Source organism: Desmodus rotundus, chromosome 3 (genome assembly GCF_022682495.2).
Source record: "Desmodus rotundus isolate HL8 chromosome 3, HLdesRot8A.1, whole genome shotgun sequence".
Lineage (NCBI taxonomy): Eukaryota > Metazoa > Chordata > Mammalia > Chiroptera > Phyllostomidae > Desmodus > Desmodus rotundus.
Window position 1 is genome coordinate 55,247,747 of NC_071389.1, and position 16,492 is coordinate 55,264,238.

General features: G+C 41.5%; 1 protein-coding gene across 2 annotated transcripts in view; it reads left to right on the forward strand.

The window, feature by feature from the left end:
- Positions 1–16,492, forward strand: part of AK5 (adenylate kinase 5) — a 202,144-nt gene that overhangs the window by 114,515 nt on the left and 71,137 nt on the right. For both annotated transcript variants that reach the window (XM_024565514.4, XM_024565515.4), the window contains exon 8: positions 1,342–1,418. In XM_024565514.4, the coding sequence (XP_024421282.2) occupies positions 1,342–1,418 (77 nt within the window). The remainder of the gene's footprint in view (positions 1–1,341; positions 1,419–16,492) is intronic.

Sequence of the window (16,492 nt, forward strand, 5' to 3'; positions counted from 1 at the left end):
ATCGGCATCAGCTGCAGTTGTGCCCCACACACCAACACAACTGTATGCGGCGACCCTAAGGCTGGTTGCTTTTCTAAAATGGTTTGATGGGCCAAGTATCTCCATTTTGAAAAATTTTATCATCCTTGAAAAAAAATTTTTTTAAGATAAATAAATGATAGCGTCATGGCTCAGTGCTTAGTCAGTTTGATGAACAGCAGGAGTAATAATGAGAAGAAAGAGAATAGTTGAGAGAAGACTGTCTGAGGACTTACCTTGATCCTCTTTAAAAGAAAGCATAAAAGCAGATTTTCTGGACAGGTCCATGTCTGAGAAGAGAGTGAGTTTCTTGGTATTTTTATTTAAAAATCCATCTTCACTAAACATTACTCATTGCATAGTGTGACCAAGAATTATTTGGCAAGGCCAACTTTAAAATGAAATGTGGAGTAGCTTATTTCTTCACAGAGGGCACAGCCCTGAATTCTGTGTCTCTGGCTAGTTAGGTAATATCCACAGGAGTGGGCAAAAGTAGGTTTACAGTAATGAGTATGCAAAACGCAGTTTACTTTTGTATCATTATTTATTAATTACATTATCTATTCACATTACACCTGTAAATCTCCGTTTGCCCGCCCCCGTGTTCCCAGCAGGAAGGAGCCATTAGATGAGGACGACGAATCAGTTGTGCTCCAGGAGCCCCGTTATGAACGGTACCAGTTTAAGTTTGAGCCCTGGGGATTCACTGGGTAGACAATTTAATGTAGCCTGTAGTGCCCAGGGAGGACAGAGCTATTCATACATTAAGCTGACCCGATTTTTCTTACCTTCAGGGACTAAGGTGACGCAAAGGCTGGAGGAAAAACTCAGGCTTTCATGGACTGAGCAAACTCAGCATTCCTTATTTTTAAGAAGCCCTTGTTCTTTTTCCACTCTGGACTTTGCTCATGCTGTTCCTTTTCCCTCAGTTTCTACTGCAGCCCCCAAACTGCCTTCCTCCTGCACACCACTATCACCCTCACAGTTCAGGCTGATGCATTAGTTTCTTGTGAAGAATCCCACCTCCACCATCACCTCCACTACCAGTCAGAATTTGTCGCACTTTTCTTTTGGTTTCTCAACTTGCTGTTGACAAATCCATCTCCTTCACAAGATTGTCTTCTTAAGGGTGGACACAATGTCCACGGCATCTGCATTTTCCATCTGCAGGCCCAACAATGCCTGGCAGATGGGAAGAGTCTCGAAATGTTTGCGAAGTTAATGTGATCACAGGGATAATATGGAAACCTAGTGGGAGATTGTTTGCTTTAGAAGCATACACAGATGGCCTCCATCAGGTAATCTTTTCTTTCCTGATCTTAGGTTCCAGTGACATTGATCCTTCAATGATGTTGGACACTGGAGAGGCCATTGATACAGCATCTGACTATGAAGATCAGGTAATTAGAATCTGAAAACATTTCTCTGTTTAAATATTTTTAATGTTACCTTTTGTTAACATTTCATGAAAATTAGAATTATAAATCGTTTTTTGAAATGTTTACCATATGTCCCATGACAAATCATGGTAGCCTATAGCTTTCATTCATTAAATCTGGTCCTTTAGCTCCTCTTCATCCACAGATCCAAAATGGCAATTAATTAAGGAAAGGTTTGTAGTTAAAAGTTACACGTGACAGAAGTGAGGTTACATGAGTTATCATGCCCAAGAATTTGCTTGTATCTCTATCCCTTAACCAAAAATAAACCGAAGGTATTTATTAAGCACTGGCTACAGGTTCAGGGCTCTCCTTTTCTATTTCTAACCTTTGAACTGGACTGACGGTCAAAGACATACAGCCGGGGAGTTAAATATATTTTCTATTTGAATAAAAGCAAAGAAGTTTATCTGGGTCATTTTCCTCTCTTCAGAAGAACTCTTCCTACTGCTATATTTTAATGATGCAAAATAGTTGGCAAATGATCCAGTTCTCCAGTTGGGCTTTATTTTTTAAAAAGGATAATGTCTGCAACTTCCTCCCACCTCTCATCAGTGTTCCTCTTCAATGGCTGAAGGCCAAGTGAACATGTTCTGGGATTTTTTCCCGCATCTTCAGCTAATATATGTCACGAGTAAAGCAGATAGATCTGACAGTTGTCCAAATTTGATGGCTGGCACCGTATTTCATATATATATTCAGAAGCTATTTTCATAAGCATTAAGTTTTCTTTCCTTATTTCACAAAGCAAGAAGATATTGATGAGTGATATAATGACTACTGCATACTTAGAATATTTTTAGCATTTATTAGGTGCTTAATACATACCGAACATTATGCAAAGCTTCTTACTTGGATTATCTCGCTAATTCCTCAGAACATCTTTAGGAAATAGGAATTATTATATCTCTATTTCATAGATTAGGAAATTAAGCAAAGAGTAATTTGCTCACAGTTATACAGCAGGTTTCACAGTAGGGACGTAAACTTCGAGCACATTCCCTGCTTCCCTTCCTAGCTTCCAAAGACAGGCCATTTATTTGCTCGTACATTTTTGGAGCCTTTTCAGTTGCTAACCCTTAACACATCGGCAGAGGCAAATGCCAAACAACCACTATTGAAGTTGAGCTCACAATCCAGAAGTACAGGCTGCACAAAATAATAAACCATAACAAGATTTCTAGCTGGTTCAACAAAGGAAAGTCTTCATACCCCCAAAACTAGAACTAACAGAAAAGTCTGAAAGAAATCTTAAGATAACAATATTTTAAGTATCAAAGAGATAAAGGGAAGATTAGAAACCATGAACAAGGACAGGAAAAAAATGGAAAAGAAGAAGCAGGAAGGAAAAGGGAAGAAATAGAAACTCTTGGCACAAAAAAAAAAATCGTCATTGAAATAAAAATTCGGCTGAGGTTGAATAGTAGACTAGACACAGCCAAGAAGAGACTTAGTGGTAGAGCTGAGGAAACTGCCTTAGATAAAAGAGAGAGCTACATAGTTGCCAAATAGAAGAAAGAATTTAGGAGACACTGAGGATAGAATGACTGCGCATATTCTAAAGGGAGTTCCAGAGGAGAAAATGAAGCAGATGGAGCAGAGACTATACTTTAACAGATAATAGTTGAGAATTTTGTGGATATGATAAAAGACAAGTCCCCAGATTCATGGATTGCCTCCAGTCCTAAGCCAAGATTTAAAAAAAAAAAATTCTCACATATTCTTTTTCCATTTAGTCATTCAACAAATACTAATTGAGCACTTACTGTGTGCCAGGAACTGTTTCGGGATTTGAAATACGTAATAGTATAAGACAAGCAAGGAGCTTACATCCTCGTGAGGAAGACATACAGTAAACAATAAATATAATAAATTAGTAAATTCTGTAGATTCTCAGAAGTAATAGATTCTATGAGAAAAGGAAAAGTAGAACAAGGTAAAAGAGTCAGGAATGCCAGGATGAGGGACAGATTCCAGTATTAAATGGAATGGTCAATATTAACTCATATAGCTTCATTAAAGAGATGAGATTTGAGAAAAGACTTGGCATATATTGTAAAAAATCAGAACAGAAGACTAATAAAATATTAAAAGTGAAAAGGCAGCCCTGGCCAGTGTGGCTCAGTTGGTTGGAACATCATCCCGTGGACCCAAAGGTCACAGGTTTGATTCCCAGTCAGGGTACATACCTAGGTTGCAGGTTTGATCCCCAGTCTGGACCCACACAAGAAGGCAACCAATCAATGTTTCTCTCTCACGTTGCTATTTATCTCTCTCCCTTCCTCTCTCTAAAAGCAATGAAAAAATGTCCTCGGGTGAGGATTGAAAAAAAACAAAACTTTTTTTAATCCTCACCCAAATGAAAAAAGTGAAAAAGTATTACCTATAAAGGAATAGCAATTTTGGTGTCAGCAGATTAAATGAATCAAGAACTATAATTTATTCAGCACCTTCTATAAACCAGATACTGTGTTTTATGGATTACATGCATTGTTGCTAATCCTTACAATAACCCAAGAAGATACCACTGTTTATCCCCAATTTAAAGTTGACCATACTGAAGCCCAGAGAAGTTAAATGGCTTCCCAAGACCACGCAGCTCGCAAGCTGAAGAGACAGGAAGCAAACTTTGATCAGCCTGTTACCAAGATCTAGTTTCCACTTACACCACTTCAAAAAAGCCCTTATCAAGGTCACTGGTGGTCTATTACCATTTCCAGTTAGTACTTTTTCGTTATCTTTCTTGACCTTTACTGCATTCACTTACCAAACTCTTACTGTCAAGAGCCAGGTAGTAAATATCTTAGGCTCTGTGGGCCGCAGGTCTCCGTTACATTTCCTCATATTGTGCTAGTGCAGTGTAAAAGCAGGCACAACAACACCTAAATATATATAAATGAGTATGGTAAATAAAGATTTTACTGTTCCCGTAAAGCTTTATTTGTGGATACTGAAATTTGAAGTCCATACAGTTTTCATATAATTTGTTTCAACTATTTAAAAATGTAAAACTTATTCTTAGTTGGGAGACCAGACACAAACAGGCAGCCGAGTGGGTTCGACCTGCAGGCGGTAGCTTGCTGTCCCCATCTGTAAACCACACCTCCCCCACCCCCGTTCTCGACATCCTCCTCTCCACGAGCTTCTAACATTTCTAGAGTATTTAATAGTGGTCTAAGTTCTCCACATTTATTACCCCACTTTACCCTGAGTAATATGAGATAGATATTATTACTTATTGTACATTGTTTAAAGTATTTTATTTAAAATAGTTTAAACAATATTTTATTATGATAATAAAATGCATTTTATTATTTATTGCTATTATTTTACTATCCCAATAAGGAAACTGAGGCACATAAAAATTAAGCCATTTAGGCCCTGGTCGGGTAGCTTAGATGTTAGAACATCGTCCCAATATGCCAAGGTTGCAGGTTTGATCCCCAGTCAGAGCACATACAGGAATTAACCAATGAATGCCTCAATAAGTAGAACAACAAAGCACTGTTTCTCTCTATCTCTCTCCCTCTCAAAAAAAAAAAAAAGTTAAACCAGTTATTCAAGGTCACATAACTGGCCAAAGGTAAAAACAAAATTCAAATGCAGCTGTCCGGTTGCAGAGCCAGGACCAGGAAAGATAGGCTAGGCTCTGCTACAGTAACAAATAACTCAAAATCAAAGTGTTTTCCTTCTAAAGGTCTTTTTTACCTGTGACTTCCAAAGGGAACATGGATGCAAAGGAAAAGAGCATGAGGAAAACAGACCCGCTCTTAGTCACGCACATTACTTCCTCTCACATTCATTTGACATTCCCAGTCCCTGGCTCTCTCTGCATGCTAGAAGGCTGGAAAACGGAGCTTATTTAGAGTCAAGGAAGGGAGAGATCCATTTTTGTGAGCACTGAGGCAGCCCAGCCCACAAAGCTCTTGCCCCACCCCCATGTGCTTGCTCTTTTTTGGTGCTCCTCATACTTTCCGGCTCACTCACTCCTGCTTTCCTCGCTGAACTCCGCTCTGTCAGTTCATTATTTAAACGTGGGTGTCTGGCCTCTTCACATGCTCTCTTTTGAGAAACACAGTCTCAGCCATGATTTTTGCATATGTCTGCCTGCTAAACAGCAATGGTTGGACTTCCCATGTGCATCTCAAAGTCAACACTTCCAAAACCAAACTCACCATCTTCCCCCACAAAATCTGTTCTTCCTCCTGTTTTCCCTAATTCTGTGAATGATACCACCATTCTCCCAGCTGCCCAAGCCAAAAACAAGGGTGTTTGCCTAGCCTTCTTCCTGTCCCTCCCTCCCTCCATGAGTGAGCTGAAGAAGCCAGTCAGTTCTCCTGTGCAGGAATTGCTCCTTACCTCTCCAGGCCCACTGCCGCCGCCCTGGTTCACACCCTCAGCCTTCCTCCCTGGGACCGCTGAGACAGTTTCCTAACTAGTGTGCTTCCCTGGCTCCTCACCCATCAAAATCATCTTTCTGCCAAGAAAAGCCAGTGACGACATTCCACTGCTTAAAACCCTCTTGACTCCTCCTCGTTGATGTCAGAATTAAAGCGGGACCTCTTACCATGGGCATCAGATCTGATGCCCTACATCAATCCCTGAACTCATCCCCTGCCAATCTCCAACATACACTGAATGCTCCAGCCACTCCAAGCCATTACCTTTGGGTTCCCCAAACGGGTTGTGCTTAGCACACTGCCTTCCCTCTGTATGGAAGCTGCCCCAACCCCATCACCTCTGCCCCGGATAGCCCCAACTCATGCTTCTTCAAGACCATGCTTCTCCTCGAGGAAGCCCTTCTCTTGTCGCAGGTTCAGTTCACCTACTCAGGGGGCCTGCAAAACCCTGTGTTGTAATACCCTCCTGTACTGCAGGGACAGACAGTGTTCTGCTCTGTGTGTGTCAATGCCTGTCCCACAGCCCGGTGCACAGCATGTGCTCAGTAACTTTGCATTACTTTAAAAGCCAGTAAAGTGATTTCTAGTTCTTATATGTGATTTTTTTGATAACTTGCTACCTCTTTTGAGCCTGGGTTTTATATTCTAGAAAATGACGATGATAATTCTACTAGGAATTACTATTGTGAGAAGTAGGGAGGGCAAGTTACCTCATACAGAACAAATGCTCCAAAACTGTGAACACCTTTTTTTTCTTTCCCCAAACTTGACTCAGGCTGAACTTTTCAGGAATTGTTGCCTTTGTGGGTGACAGAGGTCACCATATTTTCAGCTAGATGAATGTGAATTATCTGAACATTTCTGGCGTCCAGCCTGGCATGTAACACTTGGAAGTCTCTACTCTGCTGAACTCTGCCCTAACAACAATTAAAAAGCAGAACAAACTGAAAAATCAATAATCCTTAGGTCTTTTAGAGAAGCGAGGTTACAAGACAAACCACTACACTAAAATTGGAAAGACAGACAGGCAGATTCAGAGAAGCACAATTTACCATAACGGTAAAAACCCCACAAGCCAGAATCTCCATAGGAACCAGTGCCGGGGTAGGAAACCCCAACTGTAATTGACAAATTGCTGTGGGCTCAGTGTGGGCAAGTGTGAGAGTTACAAATTCCAGGGACTCAGGGGTTGAGAGAGGTCCCCACACTTGTGAGTTTCACCTCCAAGAACTGACCAGGTTTCCACAGTGAATATCAGAGAAAAGTCTCCATGTGTTTCTGGCCAGGGGAGGGAGAAAGGAACCGTTCTGAAATACCCAGAGCACTTTGTTCTCCTTAACAAGGCCTGCTCTCAGGAGAAACTATTTTACCAGAACCTAACCTACAACCTAACTAGGAGAAGGGAAGTACCAAGGCTGGCCACCTCTAGCCATTCTGCTCCACTTACGGGGGAAAAACACCTAAGCAGCACGGGTGAAGTTTCCAGTTCAGAGGCAGAGACCCACCACAAGACGGAGAACTAGTCATAGGACTTCATGCATCTCACACAACACTCCCCGTCCTCCCCCACGCCTTACCATCGCAGTACGAGAAATTTGCTTACCGCAGTTCCTTCTACCTACTGCGCCATGTTTGCCTTTCAACAAAAAACGACAGGACATGTGAGACAGTAAAACATAGTTTGATGAGATTGAAGAAGCATCAGAACAAGAGTCGGATATGGCAGGAACATTTGACTTATCAGAAAAGGAGGGAGGGTTGGTGGTGTTTTTTTAATCCTTACCCAAGGATATGTGTATTGATCTTAGAGAGAAGGGAAGAGAGTGAGTTAGAGAAAGAGAAGCATCAATGTGAGAGGAAATATTGACTGATTGCCTCACACATGCCCCCCGACTGGGGATCAAACCCACAACTTATGCATGTTCTCTGACTGGGAATCAAACCCGCAACCTTTCACTGTAGGGGATGACCCTGCAACCAACTGAACCACCCAGTCAGGGCCAAAGGAGTTTTTACTATGGTTAATATATTAAGGGCTTGGATGAAAAAAGTAGACAACACACAAGAACAGATGGATAATGTAAGCAGAGACATGGAAATTCTGAGACCATATCAAAAAATGCTAAAGATCAAAAACGCTGTAGCAGAAATGAAGACTGCCTGTGATGGGCTCGTTAGGAGACAACATGGTTGAGGAAAGAACCTCTGAGCATGAGGATATGAAAGTAGAAACTTCCAAAACTGAAAGGCAGAAAGAAAAGAGGCAGAAAAAAAAGAATGGGGTATTCAAGCTGTGGGACAATGACAAAAGACTAATAATATACTGATAATGGGAGTGCAGGAAGGAGAAGAAAGAAAGGGACAGAATAAATATTGAAGCAATAATAACTGAGAATTTCCCCAAATTAGTGTCAGGTACGAAACCACAGACACAGAAAGCTCTAAGAACACTAAGCAGGATAAATATATATATATATTTTTTAATTATACCTAGGCATATCATATTCAAACTGCAGTGAATCAAAAATAAAGAGAAAAAGCTTGAAAGAAGCCAGAGAAAAAATTTGCTTTTCAATTGAGGAGAAATACTTTCTCAGACAACCAAAAACTGAGGGAACTTGTTGCCAGTAGACCTGCCTTACAAGAAATGTTAAGTGAAGTTCTTTAAAGAGAAGAAAGATGATGTAAGTCAGAAACTCAGATCTATATGGAGAAAGGAAGAGTATCAGAGAATAAGTGAAAGTAGAATTAAAACTTTTAAAATTAAATTATTTGATTATTCGTATTTGCTCTAACAGCAGTTTGTCCAAAACCATCATAGCAACAATGTGTTAAGTTATCTGTGCGTAGGTCTAAGGGAAATGAACGGCAGCAATGACGCAAGGGGCGGGAGGGGGCATTAGGAATGGTTTGTTACTCTAAGGCACAGTGCACAGTCCACTTATTCGAAAGTGGACTTGGATTATTTGTAAATATATATTGCAAACTCGAGGACAACCACTTTTTTAAAAGTTTAGAAAGAAGTATAACCAATATGGTAAGAAAGGAGAGAAAATGAAACAGTATAAAATGCTCAATTAAAACCACAAATGCAGAAAAATAGGAATAAAGAACCTGGGCAACAAATAGAAAACAGTAACAAATATGGTAGATATTAATCCAAATGTATATCAACAAACACTTTAAATGTCACTGATCTAAGTAGAAAAATTAAAAGACAGATTTTCAGAGAAGATTAAAAAACAAGACCCAACCATATGTTGCCTGTAAGAAACCCACTTTAAATTTAAAGACACATATAGATTAACATAAGGGCTAGAGAAAGGTATGCCATGCTAACACTCATCAAAATAAAGCAGGGATAACTACGTTGATTTAGACAGAGCAGACTCCAGAGCCAGGAAGGTCACCAGGGATGGAGACATCACATAATGGTAAAAGGTCACTACCCCAAGAAGACATAACAGCCCTTATTGTATGTGCGCCTAACAGCAGAGGGTCTCCAGGCCCACTGTCCGCCCAAGTCCATGATCTCATCTATTTCATGTCCCCCGGCCTGGGTTTATTATTGGGTGTTGCTTTATCTTTCTCGGGAACTTTCATCCTCAAAGTGTCTTGTTCTCTGTCTGCCACCACACCAGCCCCTTTGAAGAAAGAAGGGACCATGAACAGTGCCAGGGGTCACAGAACTGTCGGAAGGGAGACTGTTTTTCTCTCCGTTTTCCTTCACCCCCAGATTTGGTGAAAGAGAAGTCACCTCCCATGATCCTATGCTCTCACCTCCCAATCTGCCCTGTAAACCACCTACTACCTGCTCTGTCCCCCTGAGAGACCGTTAAAAATCATCTCATTACTGCCAAGTCAGGAGACTGTTTCTCAGTTTTTACGGTGTCTGGGGCCTGAGACTCTGATGGCACTTTCTGCTTTCTCAAAACTCTTGGCTCCCTTGGCTTACGCTACCTCTCTGGTCACTATTTCCTTTTCTCCTCCCCTCCACGTGGTTTTTCTTTTTCTGCCTTCCCATGAAAATGCGGTGTTGACCAGCTTCCATCATAGGACCTCTTCTCTCACTACCCAAATGCCTCACCGATGCCCTGCCTTCCACTGTATTAATGTACTTACTCATTCAACTAACACTGCAGATATGTCACGTGCCAGACCCTACGTGAAGTACTGGGGACACAGTGTAAGCAAAAGAAGACACAGTCCCCACTATCCTGGAGCTTATCGCTGGAATAGATCATAATAATAATAAAATGGTACATAAATAAATACGTGATTAAAACTTTGTTTGGGGACTGGGAGAAGTACATAGTGCCATGTGCAGAGGTGGTTAGTGAGGTAATGAGAGGCTTTTCTAAGGCAAATTATGTCTGAGTTGAGATCTGAAAGATGAGTAAGAGGCGACCAGGTATATGAGATGAAGTGAGATAAGAAAGGACAGGGGGTCAAAAGGGATGGTCGTAAAAAGGAAATAGGCTATATGAGCAGGAAGAAGCGTGGCACGGGAAAGAACGCCAGGGCAGCTGAGCGCTCAGTGAGTGGGCGGCGGGGTCAGATGAGCCTGGAGATGAGAGCTCTGTGGAGCAGGTTAGGTGCTGTGATTTTACCCTGAGAGCCATGGGAAGCCTTGAAGAGTGATTTGGTTTTGTTTTGGGGAAGGGAGGTAGGAGGCTGTATCAACATTATATTTGTGTTTTTTAAAACAATGTTCTGGCTGCAGTGTGGACAGCACTTGGGAGGAAAGCAAGGGTGCATCTAGGGGGTCCAGCGGGAGACTGCAGTGGTTCAGACAAAAGATCATGGGTGGTACATTGCTCTAGAGCAGTGGAGAAGATGGACAGAAAGGGATGTATGTGAGAGGTACTTGTGAGGCAAAATCAACAGGACTTCTTCATGTTGGAATGGATATGCGAGCCAAGGGGGAGTGAGCTGTTGAAGATGATATCTGGATTTTTAACTTGTACAGCTGGGTGGGTGGTAGTGGCATTCACTGAGAAAGAGCACTAAGGAAACACCAGTTCCGTGAGGATAGAGCAAAAGTGTAATTTTAGACAGGATGAGTTCAAAGTGTCTTAACACATCCAAGTAGAGAATTCCAGTGAACAATTAAATATACAGGTCTGGTGCTTAGAGGGAAGATCTATTCATTTGTGAGCTGCTGAATTTGGGTAGAAGTTGAAGCTGTAAGCGGAGGTGCAATACTTGGAGAAAGAGAACAGACCTGAAAAGAGAAGAAGGTCTAAAGCTAAGCACTGAGGAAACTTAAAGGCTGGGAAGAGAAAGATGAGGCAGCGAAGGAGATATAGAAGAGCCCTGACTGGGTAGCTCAGTTGGTTGGAGCATTATCCCGATATACCAAGGTTGCGAGTTCAGTCCCTGGTCAGGGCATGTACAGGAATCAACCAGTGAATGCATGAATGGGTGGAACAATAAATCAATGTTTCTGTCTGTCTCTGTCCTCCCTTCCTCTCGCTCTCTCTAAAATCAATAAATACAAAGTTTAAAAAAAGATGTAGAAGAAGCTGTTAGAGAGATAGGAGGAAAATCAGTTAAACGTGGGATTCCAAAAAAAAGCCAACGAAAACAGTATTTCAAAAGATAGAGAGTGTCAAATATTGACAAGAAGATGAGGAAGGGGAAGAACGGATAACGGGCATTGTACATAGAAACGTGGAGGAGATTGTTGCCCTTACAAAGGACTATCGGAGGAAGTTGTACTTGTTTGTGTGTTCGTTTGTAATAAATTTTTGACCATGTTTCAAAATTCATATGAAGGATCCACTCATCAGAGATAAGAGAATATATAAGAAGAAAGGAAGATTCCTCTAAATGCAGGAGGGCTGGATTCTAAAGTGCAGGTGAAGAAGGACCACATGAGGGTTATGACAAGGAACACGGATAGGATGGGTTTGTGTGTTTAATGGTGGGAAGTTAGGAGTTCCTCTTAGAAGATTTCCAGAGACAGAGCTGTCCATTAAGAGTCCAAGGTTTGAAACAAGTGGAGGATTGAATTGTGGAACCCCGCTGACAGTGAACTAAGGAAACAGCAGAACAGACAAGCTATCTGAGAGCTTGTCAGTGCATGAAAATTTATTTTGACCAAGTGATCCTTTTCATTTTGTTCCATTCACGTAGTAAATATTTACTTTAACTGAACTTCCATGGTGATATTCAGCTGCTAAACCAAGAAATATTACATTTAACCAATGTAATAGCTTGCATTTGTAAAGCTACTTTAAAATGGTGTCATTTCCAAAGCAGTATATTTGAGTAACACGGCACTGATCATAATTTTGGGACTTATCAAATTGTAGCTGACATACTGAGTCCAGTTCTGGTGGGTAAGTCCCGCAAAGACTGGCTGAAGCTGAGAAGCTGGAGGAGCCAAGTTTACCTCTTACGCTTGTAGTTGGTGGCGAAAACTATTGGTGGCCTTTTGGGAAAATGAAAGCTATTGGAGAGGGATTGAGGTCAGAAAGATGTAAGTCTAGCTTTTCCCAAACACTAAAACAAAAATACCTGGTGCAGGTTCAGGAGGCCAGCCCTCCCTGAGACTCTGCAGTGGCCGTGGGCAGTCTGGAACTAACTGGTTCTGTAAAATGAAAGACGAGTCCCATTTTTAAACCTCATAAATGAAGAAGAATATAGTTGCACATTCTTGACTGCAAAGTCAGAGATGTCCTTCGTATTTTCAGTGTAGGTATTCAATATTAAACAGCGACGTTACAGATGGAAAAGGACAGGAGCCATATGAGCTCACTCACATGCGGGCTCTAAAACAGAAAGCAACAAACTCATAGACACAGACAGCAGAATGGCGGTTACCAGAGGGGAAGGAGGGTAGGCAAGGTAATAAAAAAGCCAAAAATATATTGATGGGACTAGACTTTGGGTGGTGTGCGCACAAATACAGATGATGTATTGTGGAATTGTACACTTGAAACATATGATGTTTAACCAGTGTCACCCCAATAATTTAATTTAATAAAAAAGTAGCAACATTAGGTTACCATTTTGATCTAAGAGTTTGAAATATTTTCACCCTCTGAAGACATAAAAGTAAATGCCTCACCACTATGCACATCTACTCTACCCCATCTCAGGGCCGTCAGACCAAAGGAAGTAAGAACTGACAGAAAGAATTCTTTATTTCAAAGCCATAGGATATACTCCAGGGGTAAAAACATATGATCAACAGAGACCTTTTGCATTTTTCTTTTCAAAATCCCTGTTATATTTGTAATTAACCTCGTAAGCTTCTATGACATCTTATTAACTAGAATAACCTTGACTGGCCTGTCATTTTGAAGGCAAAATGACAATGTTTGTGCTAACACTATAGTGTCACTGACTTATAAAGGGAATGAAATGGAACTCATGTGTAACCTGTCACCTGATGTGCCTAGAGCCTTATGACAGGAAACTGTTGTTAATTACAAACCAGATAACCTTCTGGGACTGTTATGCATTTACAGCAGTAAGGGTGGGGACAGTGCACAAAGACTGGAAACCTGTGTGAGCGTGAACACGGGCTTACACAAACTTCCATGTGGGTTGGCAGCGGAGGGGTGTGACTGAGGTTGCCCTTTGCTCCTTGGAGTCGGTTGCCAAGGAGCAGAGTTGCCACTGTCCACCTGCTGATGAATTATCTCCCTCTTTCTCTGGGGTTTCAGTGTATATCCTTATTTCACTTTTCATGGCGAATCCATATTTTTATTAGGAATGATGGTTGGGGCTAAAGCAAGTAAAAAAACCCAGGCTTAGTGTCCTGGATGGTTTTGTGTTCTGGTTCTGCCACTTTGTCACATGATTTACTTCTCTCAGCCTCGGTTGCCCAATCTATAAAGTGAAGAAAATAATGTGAAGATTAGAGAGCTGATTGCTGTCGAGCTTGCATCAAATCTGAAGCACTATGCATACGGTTATACAAACCTAAGGTCTTAACATGATGATTATTTACCATAAGTTTCTCATAGCCTCTTTTCAATGTAGACAGAAAATATAGAACAGCTTTACTTACCACTTAGGATCTTTAAAAGACCCCTCTTTGACATACATTAAATAATAGCACAGAGCTGAAGAAAATAATAAAATAGTGAAAATAAAGAATTTATTTGGGGTTCCACTGCCGTCCTGAAAGCTTTCCATAGATTCTCCTTACTTTGACTGGCATTTGTTCCTATTTCCGTTACAGCACTTTGTCGCAGGGATGGCGGCCGTTGGCGCCTACGTCTTTCTCCCCCAGCAGCGTACACCTGCAGGCACAGCCAATGTGCACTGCACCATAATTCGTCAGTTCCTTGCAAAATGCTTGACAAGGTTTAGGATGGCAATTCAGAAATATTTTCTCCATAAACTGAATGAAGAAGAATCGCAAAGGGATGTATAGGAAGAAGTCTGGCATTCTGTACACTGTAAGTGGAAAGCAAGGAATAAAATAAATTTACATGGCAATGCTGAAAGCAATTTTTTTAATTTTACATGTTCTCAACGGGGAGTAGCCAGGATATTAAGGGATCCCCAAACCATGGTAGCAGAAGTGGTTGAAGGATCTGGAAATACTGAAGTGAAGTACGTTTGCCTGACTGGGCTCTCGCTGGCCCGTCCACATCATGGGGGGTAGGGTTTGTGGTCTTATTCACAGCTCTGTCCCCACCGCCTTTTGCACAACACCTGACTCATGCTCAATAATTACCTGTTCAGTGAAGCAATTCTGTTCTGTAAGGGCTGTACGTTAGAAGAGGGAATTAGACTTCTGCAGTACTGTGTGAGAGAATTGGGCTCTAGAGATGGCAATTACAAAGAGATGGAATTCAGTCAATGTATAAGGAGTTTCCTAAATAGTGTTATCCAGTTGAGTAGCTCCTTGAAGACACTCAAATTCTAGATAACTATTCCACAGAGGTGGTTTTAAAAACCAGTGATTTCTGTGGGTGGGAAAATGATATGCCTCCTAAGGTCTTTTCCATTGCTGAGTCTGTTTGTTTAAGAAGGGCCAAGGGATGTGAGTGTGTGCGCTCACACAACATCCACTCTCAGCACCATTATCCGAGAGATATCTAAATATCACCCTCACTAACCTGCTTTAATTCCTCACAGCTCATCCCTGGGGAATCTAGGGGGAGGGTGATACTGTGTCACTAGAAGTTCTCTCTCAGTTTTCTATCGTTAACTTGTATTGAACCAAATGGAACTCACTGCAGCTGGATAAACTTTTCATCATCTTAGAGCATTGTTAATTGTACAATTCTTGTCAGATTTAATTTAGACCAGTAAAAATCATTGTACTGATCAAATATCAAAAATCATAGTGCTTTTTCTAAAAGTAACACTGTTAAGAGGGGAAGAAACATATTTATTGCTGGCCATTGACTCCGAAGTAAGAATGAATTTGTTACCCTCAAGCAGAGGGGCTGGTGTATAGGGGACTACAGTGGTTAAAACAGGAGCTGGGGGGTCAGACTACCTGGATTCGAGTTCTGGTTCTGTCAATTACTGATTGTGCGGCCTTGAAACTTTTCTTTGCCAAAGTTTCCTCACTTGCAAAAAGAGGATTTCTTAAGGACTAAAAGAGATACGCACCATACCCTTAGAACAATAATAATAGCTAAAACATATTAAGTACCCACCCCAAATCAGACACATTGCTAAGCATTATTCAATGATCTTAGCAACCCATAGCCCCAAGTTTCCGTTGAGACTTAGAGATATTAAGCGACCTGCCCCAGGTCACACAGCTAGAGTGACACACTCCATTTTATCCTCTGTACAGTGCCTGAACCCATGCTTCTGACCTCTGCATCCTCCTAACTGAGGAAGGTGCTTTCTGGCCTTGTGTTCAGGAGATATTTTTAGAGCAGAAGCTGGAGGAAGTGTAGTAATAGTAATAACTAAACTTTGCTGATGCTTTCTGTTTCAGACACTATTCAAAACACTTTACACGCATTAACCATCACCACAACCTTATGAGGTTTTGTTGTTATTCCCATTTTACAGATGTGGAACTGAGGCCAGAGAGGATAACTAACATGTCAAGGATTGAAAACCAGCCAGTGTGACGTCACTGAGACTAAGTTTTAACCCCCACACTATGGCCCCACTTCAGGATAGCCCTTCCTGGGGCAGGGGACTTTGGAAAACCAGGAGACCACGTTCAGTTCCCGGGTCCAAAGGAAGACAGGGCATTGGGGAGAAGACAAATCAAAGACAGTCAGAGCCCATTTACCTCTTCAGTGATTTTGCTAGAACTTCTCACCAGTTCAGGTGCAGGAATGGGCCCAGAGCAATGTCGGGGGATGGACTTTTGAGCAAGCCTCCTGCAGTAGGTATGGGGCTTTTTGTTTCCTTGTCTTTAATTAGAAGCTTGGTGACACATGAAGAACTCACTTGGTCTTAAACAGTAAATATAACAACATTCCTTTACAAATCACTTGGCTTTTTAATTAGTCTTGTCTGGGGGGAACCAGCAGAGAACACAAACCAAAACGTGCAGGGGTTTGCTAGTATATTCATAACCTTGAAGAAAACCCAGAGCCAATAGCTTCTGTGAAGTGCCTGTCCTGTGCTCTCGTGGTCTGGTGTCACCTCACCATGACCCTGGGAGGAGGGTATCATTATCCCCAAGGTAACACA